This window comes from Camellia sinensis, chromosome 13 (assembly GCF_055761805.1).
Source record: "Camellia sinensis isolate YWXY chromosome 13, ASM5576180v1, whole genome shotgun sequence".
Classification (NCBI taxonomy): Eukaryota; Viridiplantae; Streptophyta; class Magnoliopsida; order Ericales; family Theaceae; genus Camellia; species Camellia sinensis.
In genome coordinates, this window is record NC_138973.1 from 38,300,914 (window position 1) to 38,321,234 (window position 20,321).

The 20,321-nt window shown below is 31.5% G+C and overlaps 2 protein-coding genes across 2 annotated transcripts; both read right to left on the reverse strand.

Moving 5' to 3' along the window:
- Window positions 1-393: 393 nt before the first annotated feature.
- Window positions 394-5,516, reverse strand: LOC114294221 (protein IWS1 homolog 1). The gene is made up of 11 exons (XM_028238341.2): window positions 4,301-5,516; window positions 3,700-4,207; window positions 3,185-3,304; window positions 2,839-3,059; window positions 2,620-2,749; window positions 2,454-2,516; window positions 2,278-2,355; window positions 1,689-1,780; window positions 1,519-1,584; window positions 1,234-1,387; window positions 394-860 (listed from the first exon to the last, which is right to left on the reverse strand). The coding sequence occupies exons 1-11, from the start codon at window positions 4,318-4,320 to the stop codon at window positions 762-764; spliced, it is 1,551 nt and encodes a 516-aa protein (XP_028094142.2). The 5' UTR covers window positions 4,321-5,516; the 3' UTR covers window positions 394-761.
- A 9,695-nt stretch (window positions 5,517-15,211) lies between these two features.
- On the reverse strand, window positions 15,212-19,814 carry LOC114294244 (DNAJ heat shock N-terminal domain-containing protein). Its single transcript, XM_028238372.2, has 2 exons — window positions 17,853-19,814; window positions 15,212-15,667 (listed from the first exon to the last, which is right to left on the reverse strand). Exon 1 carries the CDS (start codon window positions 19,720-19,722, stop codon window positions 17,914-17,916), a length of 1,809 nt encoding a protein of 602 aa, XP_028094173.2. The 5' UTR covers window positions 19,723-19,814; the 3' UTR covers window positions 15,212-15,667; window positions 17,853-17,913.
- Between the last annotated feature and the right edge of the window lie 507 nt (window positions 19,815-20,321).

Below are 20,321 nucleotides of genomic sequence, written 5' to 3' on the forward strand. Positions count from 1 at the left end.
TTATTCCAAACAAAATTCACTTAAAAAACTAATTATAAATAAAATTATCACTCGCTCCATAAAGAAGTTAAAGAAAGGACCATTCTATTTCATTGTACTTCCAATGAATCAAACACAATATTAATGCATCAGAAAAATCATAATTAAAAAAGGCCAGATATAAAAGGCCTATCTGATTCACTAGAGTAAATAAATCAAAACTGCCACAGAAATTACAGCAATAGTTAGCGATTCAATGTAATAACTAGTAATACAACTATACTTTAGCTGACAACTTAATCAACAGTTTTCTTCCCTATTTTTGCAAAGGCCTATCAATCAGTGAGCATGCCATATTCAATAGAATTAAGAACTTTTTGTTCCATATATTATGGATAAATTTAAGCTCAATTCTTACCAAATTATGGTATTATTGATGAGAAGAGAAAATGGGTCGTGACAGACTACTTTAACGTGTGTTAAGATTACATCCCAATGAAAATCTTAAAAACCATGAATGAAATAACCAACAATCAAGGAATCAGCTTCTGCAGAACTGCTGCCATAAGGAGTATATATTGCACAGCCCATTCATTGCACGAAGCTGCAGACCCAAAAGAGAAGAGAGTGACCTCTTTGACAAGGCAATTGATGTAGCCAAACAAAAATTGCTCAAAATGATACCCTCTCGCCTTTTCCAGCCCAACTCAACAGCCGCTCAAATCAATTATTAAGCACATGCAATGCACTCTTCTTGCTTAGGAACTCAACGAGTGAGACAACTATAAGTATTTGACCATACCGCGACCCTCCACACTAAGTTTTGTAGCTTGAAGCTGCTTCTTCTTTGGTGCTTTCAGCTGTTGCAACTTCTTTTGCATCTGCCAATAAACAGAGAATGAGGATGCAAGAGCTTGGAAGTAGGCTAAAAAAGAAGCCAAGAACACATTTCCAAAATACAGACATGTGCACAAAGCCACAGAATGTATGACAACTCAAGGAAAGCAAACCAGCATGGACCTACTAAGGAACTTATCTAAAAGTAGGTCAGAATATAATTATTTATTTTTGCTGATGTACAAGCAAAACAAATTGAACTTTTCACCAAGTATTCCATTAATGAACAATATTGAAAAAGCATGAGAGCTGTCAGATCAAGTTTAACCGATAGCCGTATCAACTCCAAATGAACTTACAGGTTTGGCAACCATGCATAGTTATCCATTTCAACTTCGATTTAAGTGGGAAACCAACCTTTAAACGGCGCTGATCTTGCACAATGTGCTTAGCACGGGCCCTGATTTCATCTGGATCAATCTTAGATTGCGGCCGAACCAAAAAATCCAGTGGCATTGCTTCAGGCCTTGAAGCATGTGTCCTGGAAGATGACTGGCCAGACTTTGGTTCCCTGCATTTCCCTCATAAATTTAGTGTTTGAATGAACACATCCAAAACATAGTGCAGAGCACATGAATAACTAATCAAACTTGACTGCCTGACTAGGAACCAACAGATATATAATTGGTTATGACATCTTACTGTGAAAATTCAGCCAAATCCAGATCATCATCTCTAGATTCCATTCCTGAAGATTTATTTGATGGCCTATCAAAAAACATACCAAGACATCCCCCACGTTAAGTAAGACTAAATAAAAATATGATTATGTCACAATACACGTAAAGAAATTGAGCAAAGATAATATGTACTTTTTCACTGATGGCCTCCGAAAGGGAACCCTCTCATCATCAAAGTTTCTCATGTCCTCAAACCTTGTGCTCTTATTGAATATTGGTCGACTCTGCATTTTTATTTTCAAAATTTAAATGATGAGGAAAGGTAACAGAAACAGTGTTCCACATATAGATTATGGTAAATTCTTAAAAAGAACTCCAAAAGATGCCTATATTCAAGAAAAGGTCCATGTACAGAATAAAAATTGTTGGGAAGAAAAAATAAAAACTTGAAGTTATTCCACTGAAAATAGATCCCCATGACCAAAATAAAATGAAACAAGAATGGTTTTGGGTTTCCAGGACATTTTTTTTTAATAAGCAGCCTTTCAAAATAAATTTTGATCAACTTCCCTTTTTCTTTGCAGATAAATTTTGTTCAACATATTGGTGAATGGATCTACACAATGATCTCAAGGAGGCAAGAAATCTACCATATGCCACTTGCATACTATATACTGTGGCATCAAATACCGTAAAAAAATTCAAGGTACAAAGAGGAACCGTGAACAATGATTGATACATGCACAGATGGCAAAAGTCAAAAAAAAATTTATTACATTACCCATTTATCAACCAAATCTTTCGCAAGTTTTCTGTTGGCTGTAGTCTCCTCATCAGATTTTGACAAAAACATAATAACCTGCAAGGAACAAAAAATCAGTATGCAGTTGTTCCTTCTACTGCCAAGCCACAAACATAATTCATGTGCAACCATTGCCACATAAGTTGAACCCTGACCTTCCCAAGACCACTCTTCTTCAGTTGTTCTCTTCTATCATACTGCTCTAAATCAATTGGGAACTGCATAGAGAACACAACAAATCAGAATCTCAATAATTTTCATACAGAACCAATAAGCAATTGTATCTCACTGAAGAAAATGGAGGTAACATTGTGCTCATACATCAGTTAAGATCCTCAATACTGCTGCACGAATATTTATATTTGGTAAGCTTCCATCTGGAAGGGGTTCGAGCCAATTTTTCAGAAGAGTTAATACTCCATGATCTATGAATTCTTGTTGAAGCTGCTTCCTACACCGATCAACAGTTGAAATGAGGAACAATATGAGAACCATACATAAACAAGACATCGACAAACAAATGAGGGAGACTCATCTTACTTTGAGAGAACCTCTGTAAGAAGAGGTAGCTTTTTGAGTTTATTTATAGCAGGTTTTGACTGTCTATTCAATTCTGCATCTTCTTCAGCCACGACTTCCAGCTCAGCCATAACATTTTCAACTAGCAACGCTACCTCTGCAGCACTTTTCTCATTTTTCTTCTTTTTCCTTCCCATCTTGAAGAGGTTATTGATCTCGTCATCATCTTCACCCTCTTCTGCCTAGCAAAATTGCAAAAAGTATTGTAGGTTTCCAAAAACTTTTGACATGCTGTCATGTTAAAAAATCAAATACAAATGGATTTATCTTGATAATATTGAAATCTGGAGAAGGATAAAAACCTAACCTGAGGAGCATCACCAGGAGACCGTGGCTCATTATCACTTCCATACCGGTCAGCAGGATCAACACCAGTGTCATCAATAAAGTTATCATCGTCGAGGGTTCCAACACCATCTTGATCTTCCTAATCCATTTACAAGTAATGTCGCTGGGTGAGCAAATTATTCATCAAAAGGTACAAAGGAAAACAAAAAAAAAAAAAAAAAACTGAGTTATGAAATCATACAAACCACAGGGGAAAAAGGCATCAGCTTTATGTTGATTATAAACACTTCATGCACATTAACCATGTATTTCACATAATCAATGTCCAAATAATCACCACAATCAAATGGTGATAGAATCAAAAATTAAAATGAGTTGCATTTTTGTAATTTACACTACCCAGAATGGAATCACAGCAAGACAATATCAAATTAAGTACTAAAAAAGAAACCCAAGCAAGCAAAATCACAGAATTTTCAAACAAGTTAATATCAATTGTTAACAAAACTTCAAGGGAAATAAAAAGTAGAGTACCTCAGAATCACCTCCTGCAATAGTATCCCACATCTCTTTAACCTCTTCTTCACCATTTTGATCCCTCGACCGCCCTCCCGAATCCCCCGCTTCCTTCAACTTGAATTTCGACCCATCTCTCCCCTCCGACTTCGACTTCAGTTTCTTCTCCCTCTTCCTACTACCACCACTACCATCTTTCTCAAACTTCTTCCTCTTCCCACCCCCGGAATCATCGTAGTCCGACTCTCCCCTCACAAAATCCCCAAATTCTTCCCCATCATCCTCTTCCCCAATTCCAAAATCAGGAGTGCTCTCCTCGGCCGTCGTGCTCTTCTTGATGAGTCGCTTCCGAGGCTTCGACTTCGCATCCGAATCGTTGTAAATTGGGGTCGGAGACCTCTCTCTCCGACGCCAATCGTCTTCTTCTTCGTCATCGACCAGATTGCGATCGTCTCCTTGGGGTTCCGTATCGGACTGAACGTCTTCATCGAAGTCCATCAATGGCTCTCCATCTTCATCAACATACCTAAAAAAAACACCAATGGGTCAAATTTACGAAACCCTAACCCTAATTTTCTACAGATAGAGAGAATTAAAGAGAGAGAGAGAGAAGACTTACGGATCGTTTTCGTAACCCATTGGTGATTGTTGGTAGTTAGCAATAGGCGCAGCAAGAAAGAGAGAGAGAGAGAGAAGCTATATAGATGTATATATGTATGTATATATATAGATATAGTGAGAGAAAGAGAACGAAGAGAGCTGTTTGGTTTTCGGTGGAGCTCAGATAAAATGACGAGGAAACGATTGATGATGAAGATGAGAGAAACAGAGAGAGAAGACAGAGGTTTTATATAGGTATGACGGTGCTAAATCCTTGTTCCCTCGTTTGGTGTTGACAACGGCTAATCATTTCAGTACACGTGGCGAGAGGACCCATTCAATGGTTGATAACGAAAGTTTGCTTTTTAGTTAATTAATTTGTGATATTTTATAAATATTACATAATTTTATGTGTTGCTACGTATTATAAGTAATTTTTACATAAATTAAATTAAATAATATTTTTTAGATATGTTATATTATATAATAAAATTAATTAAGTAAAAAATAAATGAAAAAGAAAAACGAAATTGAGGTCGGCACAGCCGACCTCCTCAACTAATATGTATATATATATTATATATTATATTTTATATTTTAGGATATTTATTAATAAATTATTTTAGTAATTTTTTAATTTTTTTATGAAAGATGTGTAAAAAAATAAAAAAAGTGATATGATGATTTATAATAATTTTTTAACTTTTTGGCTAAATTATGTAATTGTTAAACGAGGCCTAACTACTAGTTTAAAATTATATTAAAATTAATTTTTATTTATTATCAGTAAGTGATTTGTATGATATATGAGAATTTAGCTTTAAAATAAAATCTTGATTTGAAATGTTAATACTTTATGTGTAGAAAATTTTAACATTAAATATAAATAGATTTGTAAATAATTTATGAAAATTTTTGTCATTGTGTGTATAATCATATGTAAAAAGCTAATAAAAATATTTTTTTTTAAAGTTAAAAATAAAGAAGGTGCATTCTCAACCTGAAATCAAATTTTCATTTTTGTTAATTAAAGGCCTTGTTTGGCATATATTAAAAAAAGTCAAAAAGTCACTATCTTATTTAAGTCATATCATCGCATTTAAGTCACATCACCTCTCTACTACATCACTTCAAACTCAACCCATACCCAACTCGTATTTCATAAAAAGTCAAAAAGTACACTTATTTAGAACATCCCAAACCACCCCTTATTGAAAATCATGAATTCCACCTATATCAAAATATTTTTTTCTAAAAGAAATAAAAATATCAAAAAATTCTATAATATACAAATTATGACTTGGTTATAACTTAGAGCATCTCTAATAGTTTGTCATTAGAGTTGCCAAAGCTATAATATAGCAGCTTTGAGGAAAAAGGATTTTCTAATTGTGAGATATAGCAGCTGTTAAAAATGACAAATGCCAAAGTTGTTGCCAAGTTTGACAACAACTTTGGCAAATGGAAAATCTGCCAGCTCACTCAAAACCAACTGATTTTCTTCCTTCCCCCCCTTTCTTTCTCATCCGTTTGTAGAAATAGTCGAACCAAAAAAAAATCAAATTTTTCATTTTGCGAAATTCACAATTTTTTATTTTTATTTTTTACAACAATTTTTTTTTGTAAACAGAATTTCACTAAAACAACAACAACAACATTCAAGCAAAAATTTTCAAACAACAACATTCAACAAAATCAAAAAATTTCTCAGCCCAAAATCAATTCTTTTGTATCTTCATTAGGATCGAAAAGATTTGATTTTACTCTAATAGATTGATATTAAAAAAATAAAAAATAAATATGTCATACCTTGATCGGTTACTGAAATTGAAAGTCTTAATCGGTGACTGAAACCGAGAGTTGATCGGTGATTGAAACCGAGAGTTAATCGGTGATTGAAACTGAGAGTTGATCGGTGATCAATGATCGATGATTGAAAGAGATATATATATATATATATAGAGAGAGAGAGAGAGGGTTTAATCGATGGAGAGTGACAAAGAGAAATGGAAAGAGATATAGATCGGTGACTGAAACCAAGCTTCGGCTTCATCGATGGAGACAGAGAGAGATATAGAGAGAGAGGGGGGGTTTAAGGGATGAAGCGAAAGAGGGTTGGAGATAATGAAAATTCATCAAAAGAGGATTAGAGATGAGAGAAAAAAGGTCAGAGTAAGGGAGACAGAGGCAATACTTGCTACTCTGCAATGGAGAGAGAAGAAAGTTGATATCTGAGAGAGAGAGAGGAAGGACGAAATGGTGAGAGAAACAGTAAGAGGGAGAGGAATAAAAGGTTGGATGATTCTACACAAATCATCTCAACCGTTGATGACCAACACGTAGACGGTGGTGATGAAACCAAATAGAGCCGTTGTGCTCTGTTTGGCTAAAAATAAAAATAAAAACAAAAACAAACACCAGCTTGTGTCAAACGGTCATCTCTTCAAACGGCTATTATATTGAAATGACAATATTTTGAATTTTTATAAATAGAAACTCGTCGTCTCAATTTTATTTCACAACAGCCATGGCACATTTCATTTTTCTTTTCTCCTCTCTTCATCTTAATTTGATTTCACAATAAACTTCTGAAATTATATTCTTTTTAGTTTTTTTCACACAATCACTATGGAAGTTTCATCATAAACAAAGAGAGGAAAATCTTTCAATACTAAAGAAAATGTGGCAATTTGTAGAGCTTGATGTCACATTACTGAAGACCCAATTGTTGAGAATTCGCAATCTCATGATCATTTTTAGGAAAGAATTTTTAAAAATTATTGCTCAATGCAAAATGATCACTCAAGAACACAAGTGTCAATCTCATCTCGATGGGGTGTAATCATGAAATATTGCAACAAATTTTGTGGATATTTGGCATAAGTCGAAAATCTACACCCAAGTGGAATATCTTTATGTTAGTTTATTTATTTTGTCTTTATTTAAAAATGAACTAATTAATTAATGTAATAATTTATTGATACAAATGCTTCAAGCAAAACTGTTATACCACTGGCCAATCTTACAAAATAATATTAGATGGCAAGATGCAGCTCCTACAAACACAGTGAAGTCAAGGATACATACACCATTTTCCCCTAATTCAGCCGTCGATTCTCTTGTGGATAACTGCATTTCTCTTGAAGATGACACCAGTCCAATTGTTGATAACAATCCAATTGTTGGTGAGGATAGTGTCTCTGCAAGGGGTAAAAGGCCTATGGGTAGGAAAGCTGAAAAAAAATTATTTCAGAGAAATCAAGTCGTTGAAGCTGAAGTCCAAAAAATGAGCATAGAATTGGAGACATTTAACCAACACCTTGCTGAGAAAGAAAAGAAAAAAGATGAAAGAGAGAGAAAAAAAAAAAGGGATTCAAGCACTGTAAGAGTTGAAAGAACTTAAGATGAAAAAACATGACTTTGAAATCAGAAGACAAGAACATGAGATGAAAAAGGAAGAACATATGATAATGACTACGGATATTTCTCATTTGGGTCCTTAGATAAAAGCATATTATACAATGCGAAAAAATGAAATTTTTGCCAAGCGGTCCTCAAATGTTAGCAGCCCAAATTACTATTTCCCCCAGCCTCCTGATGAATAATTACGGGATAATGTAATGTCATTTTTTTATTTTGTAATGAAATTTCATTTTTTTTTTAAGTTTTGAGTATTTTCTAGAAAAGAATGTAATATTATTTTTGCAATGTATAATGTTGACTATTTTGTAGTATAATTTAAAATTTTCAATAAAGTATAATGAAAAAATAAATACATTTTTTGAAATGAAGGCAATAAAAAGATGAATATTAGGTGAATAATGCATGATTGTTGGTGGATAATTAGTGATTGTTTATTTTTTATATGTAGTTAAAAAAAATTATTAAATATGTAGTGATATGCTTTTTGGTGGGGTGAATTATATTTATTTTTTTTTTTCTAATTTTTCAATATTTTTCATTTTTTATATTTGTCTAGTCGGGAATAATACAAATATATAATTTTGTTTTTACAAATAGTTAAATAGTTAAAAAAAAAAAGGTCACAAAAGACAAAAAATAAACAAAAATAAAATCACAAAAAAAACTTATATCCAAACAACACTTACAAACTTGGAGGGAAAGTTGGTTGAGATTTGCCAAAATAACAAATGACCGTTGGATCACCATAGCTATAATTTGGCAAAATAAGACTATTCATTGCCAAACTATAGCAATAACAATGGCATTATAGCAACAACCATTGGAGATGCTCTTGTGGTGTATTATTTTTGTTATTAATCGAAAAAGTCTTTGCTAATTTCTTATGTTTTTTTGTTATGTCTAATTTTTGGTGGGGTGAATTATATTTAATTTTTTTTTTTCCAATTTTTCAATATTTTTCATTTTTTATATTTGTCTAGTCGGGAATAATACAAATATATAATTTTGTTTTTACAAATAGTTAAATAGTTAAAAAAAAAGGTCACAAAAGACAAAAAATAAACAAAAATAAAATCACAAAAAAAACTTATATCCAAACAACACTTACAAACTTGGAGGGAAAGTTGGTTGAGATTTGCCAAAATAACAAATGACCGTTGGATCACCATAGCTATAATTTGGCAAAATAAGACTATTCATTGCCAAACTATAGCAATAACAATGGCATTATAGCAACAACCATTGGAGATGCTCTTGTGGTGTATTATTTTTGTTATTAATCGAAAAAGTCTTTGCTAATTTCTTATGTTTTTTTGTTATGTCTAATTTTTGGTGGGGTGAATTATATTTAATTTTTTTTTTCCAATTTTTCAATATTTTTTATTTTTTATATTTGTCTAGTCGGGAATAATACAAATATATAATTTTGTTTTTACAAATAGTTAAATAGTTAAAAAAAAAAGGTCACAAAAGACAAAAAATAAACAAAAATAAAATCACAAAAAAAACTTATATCCAAACAACACTTACAAACTTGGAGGGAAAGTTGGTTGAGATTTGCCAAAATAACAAATGACCATTGGATCACCATAGCTATAATTTGGCAAAATAAGACTATTCATTGCCAAACTATAGCAATAACAATGGCATTATAGCAACAACCATTGGAGATGCTCTTGTGGTGTATTATTTTTGTTATTAATCGAAAAAGTCTTTGCTAATTTCTTATGTTTTTTTGTTATGTCTAAAGTGGTGCATCAGGTCTTTAATTATATTTCAAGTGATATTTGATTATGATCTATTATAATATTTTTATATGATAATATTGACATATTTTATTGCACGAAAAAAGTATTTAAGGTGGGTTGATTCGAATGTAAAATTTATGATTATATTAGTAAGATCATAAGAGTTATTCACATTCATACAGAAAAAAAAAAATACAAATTCAAATCATAAATAGTATCATCAAAGGGAATCAGGTACAGAATTTCTATAACCTTAATAATTTCAATTTTCAAAGGGGTTCTAATTAATTATGTGACACATCGCAATAATTACAATTTTTTATTTTAGCTAAATTATTTTTACATATCTTTTCTGGTAGAGTTCATAAAGCTACATTATCAGTAATACTATAAATTCAAAATTTTTATTTAAAAATTATTCAAGAAACGTCAATAGGTGCTTTAAATGTACACAATCATTTTCAATAAATCATCATTCTTTAAAATAATACTTCATAGTATTATATATTATTTTTTATTTGATATTTGTCAATTTATCTTCTAAAAATTTAATTAAAAAAAGTATTGAGTTCCTTTATTTTGATCAATTAATATCAAATTAGACGCTACACGTGTATATAAATTACTTCTACAAATATGATTTGTGACATAAAATCACAATGAAGTTAACTTTAATTAATGTAATGATATTTTATATTATGACATGTGTTGCAAAATAATAATATTAATTTTAATTCAAAATAAAATTTAAATTTAAATTATTTATTTTAATAATATTAGCTTTATCGTTCTATAAAAGCGTTACTTGAATACTTATATATAATAAATTTAGTTAAATTATTTGCTGATTTTGATAATTTTAATTCTATTGTGTTATAAAAGTGTAATTATCATATAATGATTTTATATGATACATTAAATTATAAAATAGTAAAATAAACACTCATTTTGATATTAAAAATAATAATTAAATTAGAAAGATAATTAGTAATATAAAATTAAAAGTAATTTTAATTATTTAATTTAATTTTTATTTTTATTTTTATATTTATTTGGATAATAAAAATATGTAAAAATAGTACTACACAAAATTTATTTAAAAGGTTAAATATAAATATATTGTGATTGGATTAAGAAGAAAATACATAAATTAATTAAGTAGAGTATTGATTTATTCATACATATTATATATAGGTATCAATTTTAAAATAAATATAAATATTTTGTAATAAATAATTTCATGTTAAATAAAAAATTAAATATAAATTAATATTAAGACTTCAATAAGATAGACAAAAAATAAAAAATATAAAAAAAATTAATTTGATCTATGCAATACACATAATTAAACACAATTTGTCTTATTTATTTATTTATGTATCAAAATAATTTTTTTTCAAATATCATAATAATTAAATTACAATTATATATATGAGAAAAAAAGTATTTCTCAAATAGAGTCTGTATCATTATTATAATTGAAAACGAGTTTATGTAGAATTTTATATGTAAATAAAAATTACATGCTGATATAACTGTTTTAGAAGGAAAAAAAGAAAAGAAAAAGTAAGTCTTTCAAATGTGCCACATAAAAAAGAGAAAAACATTACTTATATATATATATATATATATGATTTGCTTTATTTATATACTCCCCTTGGGAAACTTGGCTATTTTATTTGGTTTTTTAACTATTAGTTATTTTAGTCAGACTAAAAAAGTTATGTTTGGGATGATAGTTGGCCTTTTTTTTTTGTAGTCGATTTAATAAGTGTGAGAGAAAAAATAAAATCATTTTGATAGCTTTTTTTTTTTTTTTTTTTTTATCTTATTGACTATTTTAGCTTATTATCTTTATTGGCTCTTTTAACAAAAACAACAACAACAATAACAAAAACTACTGCCCATAACATGCATAATTTGATTTTTTATAATACATAATTTAAAAACTTAACAAATTAAAACTTATATTTAAATTTGACTTATTTACTTAACAAATTGATCTTGAACAAATTTTTATCAAGTGATCATAAATCGAGTTCGAATAATTTGATTTGTTTAACAGCCTACACATGTTAAGATACAAATTCATCAATAAAATTATTATAATTTTTTTTGAAATCAAAGTTTAATTTGAATTAGTATTTTTAAAATACAAATTTACAAAAATAATGTGTTTGGAATAAGTTTAAAATTATTTGAGTTAGAAAAATATGTTTTAAATAAAATTACGTAAATTTGGAAAAAAGCACTAAAAATTAGTAGGAATCAAAATTGCCACAATGAGGGCATCTTCAACGATTTATCAAATATTTCATGAAATTTGTATAAAAAAAAAATATGAATTCCTCTATCAGTCATTCCAGTCGATCATCTGACCGGTCAACCGATAAGAGCAAATGAAAAAAAAAAAAAAAAAATTTCCACTAACCTGTTGATAGTCAAGAGCAAATGAAATAAATTTGTCTTTCTCTCCCCTCTCAATCTTGATTTCTATCTCTGTATTTCTATATTGCTCTCCATACATACATATATATATATATACATGTTTTGTCAATTTCTATGAGTTTTTGTTGATGGGACTCTAAATGGGTTCTCTTGAAAGTGGCTTTTCGTTGAAAAGAGATCAAACTCCACTTTGCTCATCTTTATCATCAGTGAATAAGAATGAGAGAAACCCATTTGATCAAAGACCCAGGTTGAGATTCGTTAGGCTATTCTTGTTCAAGAAGATTGATTATCTTCAATGGATTTGCACAGTTGTTGTGTTCTTCTTTCTTGTTCTCTTTCGTATGTTCTTGCTTGGTTTAGTGATTGAAAAATTGAAGAATTCATGGCGAGGAGGAGAGGAATTAGCTTATGGGGATTTGAAGTTGTAGAAGGAGATTGGTGGGTTAAATTTTGGAGAAGATATTAAGTTTGAACCATCAAAGCTTTTGGCTAAATTTCAAAAAGAGTCTAATGAGGTAAATTTTTCTTCTGTTTCAATAAGAAAAGTGAGATTTGGGTATAGAAAATCCCAGCTTGCTTTCGTGAGTAGTGATACTTGGTACCAATTTTATGTTTTTCTTGTTGTTTCATGTTCTGATTGGAAATTATTTCTGATGTTTGTGCGATAAATGCCTTTGGAAGATCAGACAGATGTACAGAGAGAGAGAGAGAGAGAGAGAGAGAGACTGCAAGGAACAACGAAAAGGCAGCGACAGATTTGCTTCGGAAGCAAACAGCTTTGGAAGCCTGTTGACAGTCCAAACCATTACTCTGTTTTGGGAATTGTTCAAGTAACAGGATGATTGGGGGACAATTGGCCGGTGGTTCTGTGTGTACCATCCGCAACGGTCTTACACAGTGTTCTAATAAAAGGTGTTCAGATTTTTAGTTTGGTGAAACATTTATTATTTTCTCAATATGATACAGGTTTGATGAAATTATTGAAGCACAAACAGAATCAGTGTGTTTGGTTTGAGTTTTGTGAATTAAATTTTTTAAAAATTGACTTTTTTTATTTTCGTATTTTTTTGTTTTTAGTGAATATTTTTTAAATTTTAAATATTTTTTTTATTTTATTAGATGCACCTTACTTAGATGTATCTAAAAAATAAAAAATTTGTGAAAAAATATTTTAAAAAATTAATAAATGCATAAAAATATAAAAAATATACTGAATTCTTATATTTTTTTTTATATTTTTGGTATTTAGTAAATTTTTAAAAGATTTTTTTTACAATTTTTTTACTTTTAAGTGTGTTTATGTTAGATGTGTCTAAAAAGTAAAAAAATTCTTAAAATATTAAAAAAATTCAGTAAAAACAAAAAAACACAGAAAATAAGAAAGTATAATTTTTTAAAAAGTGTTTTTTGAAAAGTGAAAACAAACAAGGTGAATATTTTTTTACCAAATTTGAATTTGATAATAGATTTGGTGCAGCGTTGGAAATAGCCTGACTACTAAGGATTGTTTTGTGAAGTTAATAAAAAGTCAACTTTTGATTTTTTTTTTTTTAAAAAAAACATACAAAAAAAATAAAGAGATAATACAAGTCAAAATAAGTCAAAAATTAAAAAGTAACTTTTAACCCTTTACTTTAAAAAAAAGGCCTAAAAGTGCCCATACACCACTATTACAATGTTATATCATCTCCAAAATCTTACCTTAGGGGTTGTTTGGATATTCTAAATAAGTACATTTTTTGACTTTTTGAAATAAAAAATTGAGAAAAATATGATTGTTTGAGATAATTTTTTGTCTTTTTTTGAAAAAATGTACACTAAAATATTGGCCTAATTTGGTAGAGCTGTGGAAAAGTGATTATAACTTATAGTTTAACAGCTTATAGCTTATAACTGTAAACATAAGCTAATCTTTGACTTATAAATTAAGCTTCTCATCTCCCCCTCAAAGAATAAGTTAATTTTTGACTTACAAAAAGTTATAAATTGTATTATTAAGCTAAACTAAACACATCAAAATAACTTAAATTAAACTAAAAATAAGCCCTACCAAACAGGGTTATTGTATAAAATGACAAAATTACATTTTTACCCTTACATGACAGAATCATCAGTGACAAGCAGCAGACGAAAGTATGGCTGGGTTGAAAGGTACATGAGGCTTCACAGGTACTATTCGGCCGTGGGGCCCACCAAAGATTCAGTTTCGATAATCTGAACCGTTGAATGTGTAGAACTCGTTGAGTACTATATGCCTATGAAAAATCACTTTAACCGGATATCGATAGCTATGTGATCAAAACAGTTTTGTCTGAAATTAATGGATGGTGAAAAATAAACAGTTGAAAAAAAATCTGATTTGATCACATAGCTATCCATATCCGATCAACGTGATTTTTTACAGGCATATAGTACTCGATAAGTTTTACACATTGAATGGTTTGAATTATCAAAAACGAACCCATGGTTAGCCCCCATGAGCCCAACATTACCCTCTAACTTGATAAATATATACATCTATTTTTTTTTTTTTTTTGATTCATTTGAACAGACCAATAAGTACTGAACCATCAATCAATACCAACGCTGTCAAGTCATTGTTTGTATTAAAATATTATGGAAATCAATTTTTTTATATATTTAATTTGTGAATAGTGATAATTTTTTAATTTTTTTAATAACTTTTTGACTTTCTGAATTTTTCTAGGTATGCTAAATCAGGCCTAAATAGTGGAAATATTAAAAAATATTTATCAAATAAAATACAAATGTGAAACAAACCTTATATATAGAGGCCACGTGTTATTTTTTCTATGTAGTTAGACTTTCTCCAAAAATAAAATTTTACTTATTTCTTTCCATTTTCTTTAAATGAAGTCTTTATGAAAATGGTTACCATGCCACAAACATTTTTTCCGCTTTGTTCTGGTAGTTTGACCAGAGAATCAGCCCATTCCCATTTGTTTTGTTTTGTTGTGGGATTTAACCTGTTACTTCTTTCTCTTCTTCTCGAGTAAATTACACTGATCCCAGAAGTAAAATCTATAATTTTAACTTACATTAATTTTTTTAAAAAAAAATTAATTCAGACAATATTTAACCTATTTTCATCAATAATACAGAAACAGACAAATTCAAACATAGAATCACGCCTAGTAAAAACGTACATCATCCTACCAAACGACAACATATAAATAAAGCAACTATCGTGAGGCCATGGGTAATTAAACTTGAATGATTTATTGGACCCATTTTCAGAATTTACTTTAGGCAAAGAATTATTCAAATTAAAAAAAAAAAAACCCAAATTTGTTGAAATTATGGAATAAGATCGAATTCAATATAATGGAAACTTTTACACTACAAACAATTTCCTACTGTCAGTGTCGAGCCTTTCACCATGAAAATTTTCATACAAGAGGAAAAAAAGATGTTGGAATGATGGGGTTGGTGCTATGCAATCATTCTCTCTCAAACAGGTAAATAACAGAGCTTTTGTATTCTAGAGAGATCAAAACTTGTTTAGGCTAATATTGGTGGTTACTCAAAAGAGATCAGGTGTGTCAAGTCAAGATTATAACTATATTAACTACCATGCTTACCATCAATCAAACTTTTGTCAAGACTGAGACTAGCCAACTTTAGCCTAAGGGGTCTAGTACCCATCAGGATCCCATTCCAGGGCTTCTTCAAGCAGATCTGTGGTTTGGCACGTTTGCAATTCAGTTTCTCTGTAGTCCTTACGGCCCTTGGAACACTGTAACCTGCAGGGAAAAACTGAATACTCAGGATGGACAACTATTGAAAAAGAACTTCATTGTATCTTTCAATTTATATGTTTCCGGGTAAGTGTTAAGGCATCATAGTAATAGCGTATTGCATGGCAAACATCTAACCCATCTGAACAATGACAACAGCATAGCAGTAACTGATGATAATCTTTACAAATGTGTCAAACACACAAAAATAGTAAGGCATTTTAAGTACAGGGATCAAATGTCCGCTAAAATATTGCCTAAGAACTCATGTTTCAGCTTCACAAACTTGATGCAAAAACTTATCCTCAGTCAAGCGCTAAGGCATCCTACAGTTCTCATGACTAGTGTTTTCAACCAAAGGTAAATAAGATCTCAAATTTCCACGTTAAACAAGTGGGCAAAGGGGTCAACAGGTCACAAATATATCATTCAGGTATCACAGCAAAGGGATCATTTGATGGGCCCAATCCTTTCGATGCCGCATCAGCAATAGGTACATATATTACATACCATTTGAAAAAAGAAAAACAAAAAGAGAAAAGAAAGAGAGAGAGACTAGTAAATGATAGTTGAGGCACCACAAATGGTAAGGGACACGCTACTCAGCAAAGATAACAAGGTATGAACTTCATTGTACAGAAACCAAGATTTCAACCTAAGAGTTCCCAATCTCTTGTATTTTCAATGGTATAATTATCGATGATGAATACTCTTTAGCTGACAAAATCCCCAATAAATAAACCATCCCGTAATTCCCCAAAAATTCACCAGTTTAAGCTATCTAAGGATATCTCCAACAGTGCATTAATTTTTTCACCAAATTTGAGTAAAAACTCTCTTTGATATCAAGTACTCCAATGGAGGGTTTTGCTGTATCGTCAAACCACCGGTCGACCGGGCTGATGTCCGGCCAGTGCAAATTTTTCACAATTTTTCTTTTTGAGGTGGTCATCCAGGGGTCGACCGGGCAGACGACCGGCTAGTGTAATTTTTTCACAAACTTTTGCCTTGAGGTGGTCATTCGGGAGGACATCCGAGGGACATCTGGTGGTGAAAATCCAATGGCAATGAACAATGATTTGATGAAATGCACATTGATTTTTAGTTTGATAAAAGAAAATTGAAATCCTGAATTTGATACCAATTTGATGAAACCGTTGGAACTGAAAAAGGAACCATTTTTCATCAAATTCAAATTTGATGATATGTTTGATACACGGTTGGAGATGGTCTAAGGGAGTGCTAGTCTTATACTAAAAGATGGTAATCAACTTCTACAACTTGTAAATCAAACTAATACAGAAATACTAACATTTCCAACTTTTATTACAGAACAGGGCATTAATAATATCAAAGACAAACTGGAAAAATCCAAGGCAGCATTAGGCAGACACATAAATGTATAAGCATCCTTGTCAAACAATAGCACTGTAGACCAATATTCCTATATTATACAACGATAGGCATATTATGTTTCAACAGTGAAGCACATGATTCGACAAATCAAACTTGTGCTTCAAACTTTTGCTCAATCTTTTATTTATATATACAAGTATGAATTTGTATTCAAAGGTTGCCAAGGGGCCATTACCCTGCACACTGAAGGGATCAAAACGAAAATTATCACAAGGCAACAAAACAAACTTCAGTTCAATCTTACCATGATAATAACCGATATGCCATTGACCAATAATGTAAAGAACTTACAACTGATCCATTCACTTCCAGAGAATGGACCTATTCTATCATTCAATTAACAAACATATCTTTCAAGGCATAATATTCTCAAATTTTATTGCTAAAGAAATAAGATAACTCTACCATGACATTGTTTCTATTCTATGTTATTTTTATGAGGTTTTTCTATAGTATAGAACAGCATTCATGGCATGAAATAGTGGGTTATTGCCTTGAAATAAGCACAGCCTATTCAGTAGATATTTTCCTACCAAACTTCCATCCCTCCCTTGTATCTTCTAACTTGATTCCCACGTACTACCACAGTTTATATTTTCTTTAATTACGACAAAAGGAAATTGGGGAAGGCATAGGCAAAAACTTAGCAATATTAATTACGGGTCATTGAATCCATGTACTAAAGAAAGAACAAACAAGTTTCTTTACGTTAAAAAGATATATGCCATAACTTTCATAGAAAGGGCTCAGAGACAAAAGAACCAAATATGCATACATAGCACATCAAGTTTAGCACTGCATTAGGTTTAGCACCAGAAAAGAGTCCACTATTTATGTCAACCAACAGTAAGCAACTCAGGAGGAAGCGAGGCCGGATCAAGTTCCCAACAATCTTTTGAAAGGTCTGAGCCCTCTTCCACAGAAAGCTTCCTTGCTGGAATCTGATGTGAAAACAACCGAAAATCATCTTTTTCAAGCCATTTGATAGCATGACAACCAATCTCTTTTCTCCTAAATACTGTCTTGAATCCATCAACCTTCTCAAGGTAAGCCATGCTCAACCCATGTATCTCACTATGACTTGTTAAAAACACAACTATGTCATAGCATCTTTCATCCTTGATCAAAGCATTCCTCTCTTCATTGTCCAAAGCATTTTCCTTATAAAGTGCCCACACCAAACCCTTCTTTGGATAAATCCTATACACTTCTCTTGCCTCTCTTTCAGCATCTGCAACGTGAGAAAAAACATTCACAGAATTAATTGAAGTCTTCCTTGACACTTTAAACCTCCCACAAGAAATATGAAAACCCATCTTCTCCCAACAAATCAGCCTCTCATCTCCATTACTCTGAAGGTCTAACCAACTCATCTTCACCTCAAAAGGATTCACTGAAAGAACTTCATCAATCAAGCCATAAAGCCTTGGCATTCCATCATCATCATCGTAAATAGCCCACACCTGCCCTTTCTTAAAACTTTTCTCCACTCTGTCTTTATCAAAATCGTAGAAATCCGAATCTTCCACTGCCATTTTTCCCGAATCCCCACATTTGGAAGCTCTTTTATCTTTCTCGGTTTCTAAATTTCCACGCTTCTCCTTCTCCTTTTCTTTCACCCTCTCACTCTCCTTATTACCCTTTTCTCTCTGTTTTTCCTTCGACCTCATTGTCATCTTTTCCTCGTGCACCTTTAGCTTCGCTACCATTTGCATTTCCGCTAAAGTCATTGTTTCTTCTCCACTTTTCGTCCTCTTAGACTTTGATTTCGATTTTGTTTTCTCCAATACCTCAACCCCAGCAGCTCTTTCCTCTTTCTTATCCACAAATCTCGATCCTTTAACCTTCTTCGACCTCAATCTCTCAAAAACTCCATCACCACTACCCAAATCACCATTCAAATCAATACTTCTCGATCTTTGAACAGGCCTTGACCTCTCCAAAACCTCGCCAACACTGATCATTTTCCGCTTCAATTCCCTACTTCCTGACTTCTCACCACCCCTAGCCCTAATCCTAGCACTAGACCTAGTTCCAACTTTATCTTCTTCTTCACCACCCGAAACACTCTCCGAAACCTCCACAGCCTTAAAGCTCTTCTTACAACTCGGACACATCAAATTGTGCCCTAAATACTTCCTCTCAAACTGATGCAACAATCGGCAAGTCGAACAAGCAGTCCAAAACGCATCCACCGCTCCTCCTCCGCCTCCCTCCGCCATCGCCGCCGATTGCATTGCGATTCTTAGCTTCATATCATACTCCTTCCGCCGAATCCTATCGGATAACACACGAAACGCATTGCCGACGAGCTTAAACGCCTCTTCCGAGGCAGCGAAGGGGTTCTTGTCTGGATGCAGGGCAAGGGCGAGCCTCTTGTACTGTTTCTTGATGGTGTTGATGTGAGAGAAAGGCTCGATCTGGAGGACCTTGTACCAGTCCAGTGTTGCGCTTGCGGTGGCGGCGACGCGGAGGATTTTGAAGGCGGTGAGGGTTTCGGAGAGGCCATCGAGTTTGGGGAAGAGACGGTGAGCTCTCTTGGCGTATTTTAGGGCTGATTTGAGGTTGGAAGACTTGTATTTCTGCTCTGCTAGGGTTTTGAGGCGGTGGGCTTCTTCTCGCTCTTGCTGTGTCTTCTCATCCATTTTCGGACCTCGAGGAGAGAGAGAGAGGTGATGTTCTCGGTTGTGTTTGGCATTGTACTCACAACTTTCAATAATTTATAGAGTTAATAATTTTTTTTAATATATTTATAGTATAATTTTTCAAAAATTAAAAATAATTAAAAAATTTCTTTCAAATGAAGAAATTCAAAATAAATTTGTGTGAACAATCATTTGAATAATATTTAGTGTGTTTGATTTAAATTTTTTGAAAATTGAATTTTTTGATTTTCGTGTTTTTTTGTTTTTAGTAAATATTTTTAAAATTTTAAACGATTTTTTTACTTTTTTAAATACACCTTACTTAGATGTATCTAAAAAATAAAAAAAAATTGTGAAAAAATATTTTTAAAAATTAAGAAATATATAAAAATATAAAAAATGTATTGAATTCTTGTATTTTTTTGTATTTTTGGTATTTTTGGTATTTAGTGAATTTTTTAAAAAAAATTATAATTTTTTTACTTTTTAAGTGTACTTATGTTAGGTGTGTCTAAAAAGTAAAAAAATTGCATAAAATATTAAAAAAATTCAGTAAAAATAAAAAAATACGAAAAATAAGAAAGTAGAATTTTCTAAAA